The sequence below is a fragment of the Hylobates moloch genome, unplaced genomic scaffold, assembly GCF_009828535.3.
Source record: "Hylobates moloch isolate HMO894 unplaced genomic scaffold, HMol_V3 SCAFFOLD_12, whole genome shotgun sequence".
NCBI classification, from domain to species: domain Eukaryota; kingdom Metazoa; phylum Chordata; class Mammalia; order Primates; family Hylobatidae; genus Hylobates; species Hylobates moloch.
In genome coordinates, this window is record NW_026652287.1 from 41,770,013 (window position 1) to 41,772,336 (window position 2,324).

Below are 2,324 nucleotides of genomic sequence, written 5' to 3' on the forward strand. Positions count from 1 at the left end.
GGAGCAATTAAGGGGGGCAGCAGTTTGGAGAGTTTGGAGCCCAGGGATATTTTGGGGTGCTATATCAAAAGCAATAGATAATGGGGTGAGATTAGGGAGTTGGTATTTGAGAATGTCTTGGGCACGTAGTGGGTAATTAATGAATGTGTGTGGGATCAGTGCATGAATCACTTAAACTAGAAATGGAAGGAATTGGGTATGTGGCTTGGGTATGTGACAGACCCTAGGGGTGTGTGTGGGCATGGGGCGGGTGGTCAGAGCCTTTCATGTTCATGCTTGGGGTTGGGGGCAGGTGCCAGGTGGAGGCTTACCTATGACTCATAGGAGGAGGTGATATTTCTAACAGTAGCCTTGAGGTAGTGAGCTCTCCATCTCTGGGAGTGTGGAAATGGGAAGGGCACTTGTCAGAGGTGGTTTGGGGAGGGGGTGTCCCAACCCAAGGGTGCTTGGGGAGCCGCACAGATCACAGGATTAGAACTTAGTGGTCTGTTGGGAGTTGTTCATGGGGAAGGTGGGTTTAGGGGGTCAGGATTGGGGTGTCTCAGGGCACGCATCACAGGAGGTGAGTTCGGTCAGCCTGTGGGGCGAGGTGTCCAGGAGTGGATGGGGCAGGCCCTGGAGGAAGGACAGGACAGAGCCGGCTGTAGCAGAGGCTTTACTGCCCCCACGCCCTTCCCAGCTCTGCCCTGGTCAGTAGCATTTGCGGTACACGATATAGGGACCCTGTTCCTCGTACTGCTCCCGCAGGACCCAGCAGGACTGGAAGGCGCTCAGGGAGGCCAGGATGGAGCCCCCGATCCACACGGAAAAATTCCTGGTGGGCTGGGCAGCCACCACCACGTGGGTCTCGGCTGGCAGAGCTCGCAGCAGCTCTGCCCGGAAGCGACCCTCGAAGCCAGGGAAGAGCGAGGACCCCCCGCAGAGAAGCACGTTCTGGGCCAAGTCCGCGCGCATCTCCAGGGACAACTTGCGGAGACTCTGCTTGGCCATGGTGGAGAGGCCGACGGGGGACAGCCCCGGGACCTCTGGGGGGTTGAACAGCAGCTCCGGACACTGGAACAGCTCCTTGCCCAGGGTGACCCTGCGCCCGTCGGGCAGCTTCAGAGTCTGCTTGTACTCCTCCTGCGGCCGGGCCTGCTCCTTCTGGAAGTCAGAGGCCACGTAGCAATAGTGGTGCTTAATGTTCTCCACTAGGTCCAGGTCCTGCTGTCCCAGGGGCAGGCCGGCCTGGAGCAGCATCTCCGCCAGGAAGGCGGTTAGGTGGTTGCCTGCCAGGTCCAGACGCTCCGTGGCGTGGGGCAGGTTGTAGCCCTGGAAGACGGGCACTGTGTAGGTGACCCCGTGCCCCGTGTCCACCACTAGCCCGCTGACACGCCCGTGGGCGTAGACAGACAGCACCGACTGCGATGCCACGTACATGGCTGGGGAGCGCAGCGACTCAAAGGCCACCTCCACTAGCTTCTCGCGGTTGGTGGCCGGGCTGAAGGGTGGGTCGGAGAACAGCAGCGGGTGGTCGTGGGTGGCCACTCGGAGATCGTGCTCCAGCAGATGGCGCCAGATGAGCTCGGCGGCATCCCAGTCCACTACGATGCCGCTGCGCAGGGGTTGCACCAGCGTCAGCTCCGGGCGCGCGCGGGCTGCCTCGCCGATGAACGTCTGCAGCCCGGACTGCCCCGAGGTGGCGGGTTTCTTGGGCTGGCAGCCCAGGATGGTGGCCACGGTGTAGGTGGGGCTGGCCTGCCCAGCAAAACCTACCTTACAGGTGCCGGTGCCCATGTCTATAACAACCGCACCCGTCTTTGGTGGCAGCCTGTCGGCCACCATGCAAGGGGAGTCCGGCTGCAGGGGCTTGCTCACCACGTTGGGACTGGGGTTTGGGCCGGGCCTGGGGGCCTCCAGGGAGGACTGCGATTCCGAGGGCTTAGGGGGACTTCCATTCATGGTTGCAGGATGCCAGGTGAGGGGGCTTTTCCTCTGGGGTTGAGGTTGTGGGGAGAAGAGGTTGAGGCCCGGCCAGTGGGGAGGGCAGGCAGAGAGGGGGAGGGGGCAGGCTCGCAATCTATGACATCACGGTGCCCCCTCAGTCTTCTTAAGACATCACAATGCAGCCAAGAGGATGGGTCCTTGCCCAGCCCTGCCTGCCCCAAGGCTGTCATCTCTTCTCCAAAGAGCCAAATTTGGAGGAGGAGATGAGCATCTCAGAGCAGGGCCTTCTAACACATTTCTGCGGATGCGCTAGAAGCTAATATGATGGCACCTGGTTTCTGAGAAAAGACAAGCTTTTTGTTGCAGATCGACCCACTGGGAGCTAGGAATCCAGCTCA

The 2,324-nt window shown here is 60.7% G+C and overlaps 1 protein-coding gene across 1 annotated transcript; it reads right to left on the reverse strand.

Moving 5' to 3' along the window:
• Window positions 1-639: 639 nt before the first annotated feature.
• ACTL9 (actin like 9) lies at window positions 640-2,034 on the reverse strand. Its single transcript, XM_032169543.2, has one exon. It carries the CDS (start codon window positions 1,939-1,941, stop codon window positions 691-693), a length of 1,251 nt encoding a protein of 416 aa, XP_032025434.1. The 5' UTR covers window positions 1,942-2,034; the 3' UTR covers window positions 640-690.
• Window positions 2,035-2,324: the final 290 nt, after the last annotated feature.

Excerpts from the sequence above, each read along its gene's own strand:
- ACTL9 (XM_032169543.2), bottom strand. The coding sequence starts at position 1,941 with ATGAATGGAAGTCCCCCTAAGCCCTCGGAATCGCAGTCCTCCCTGGAG.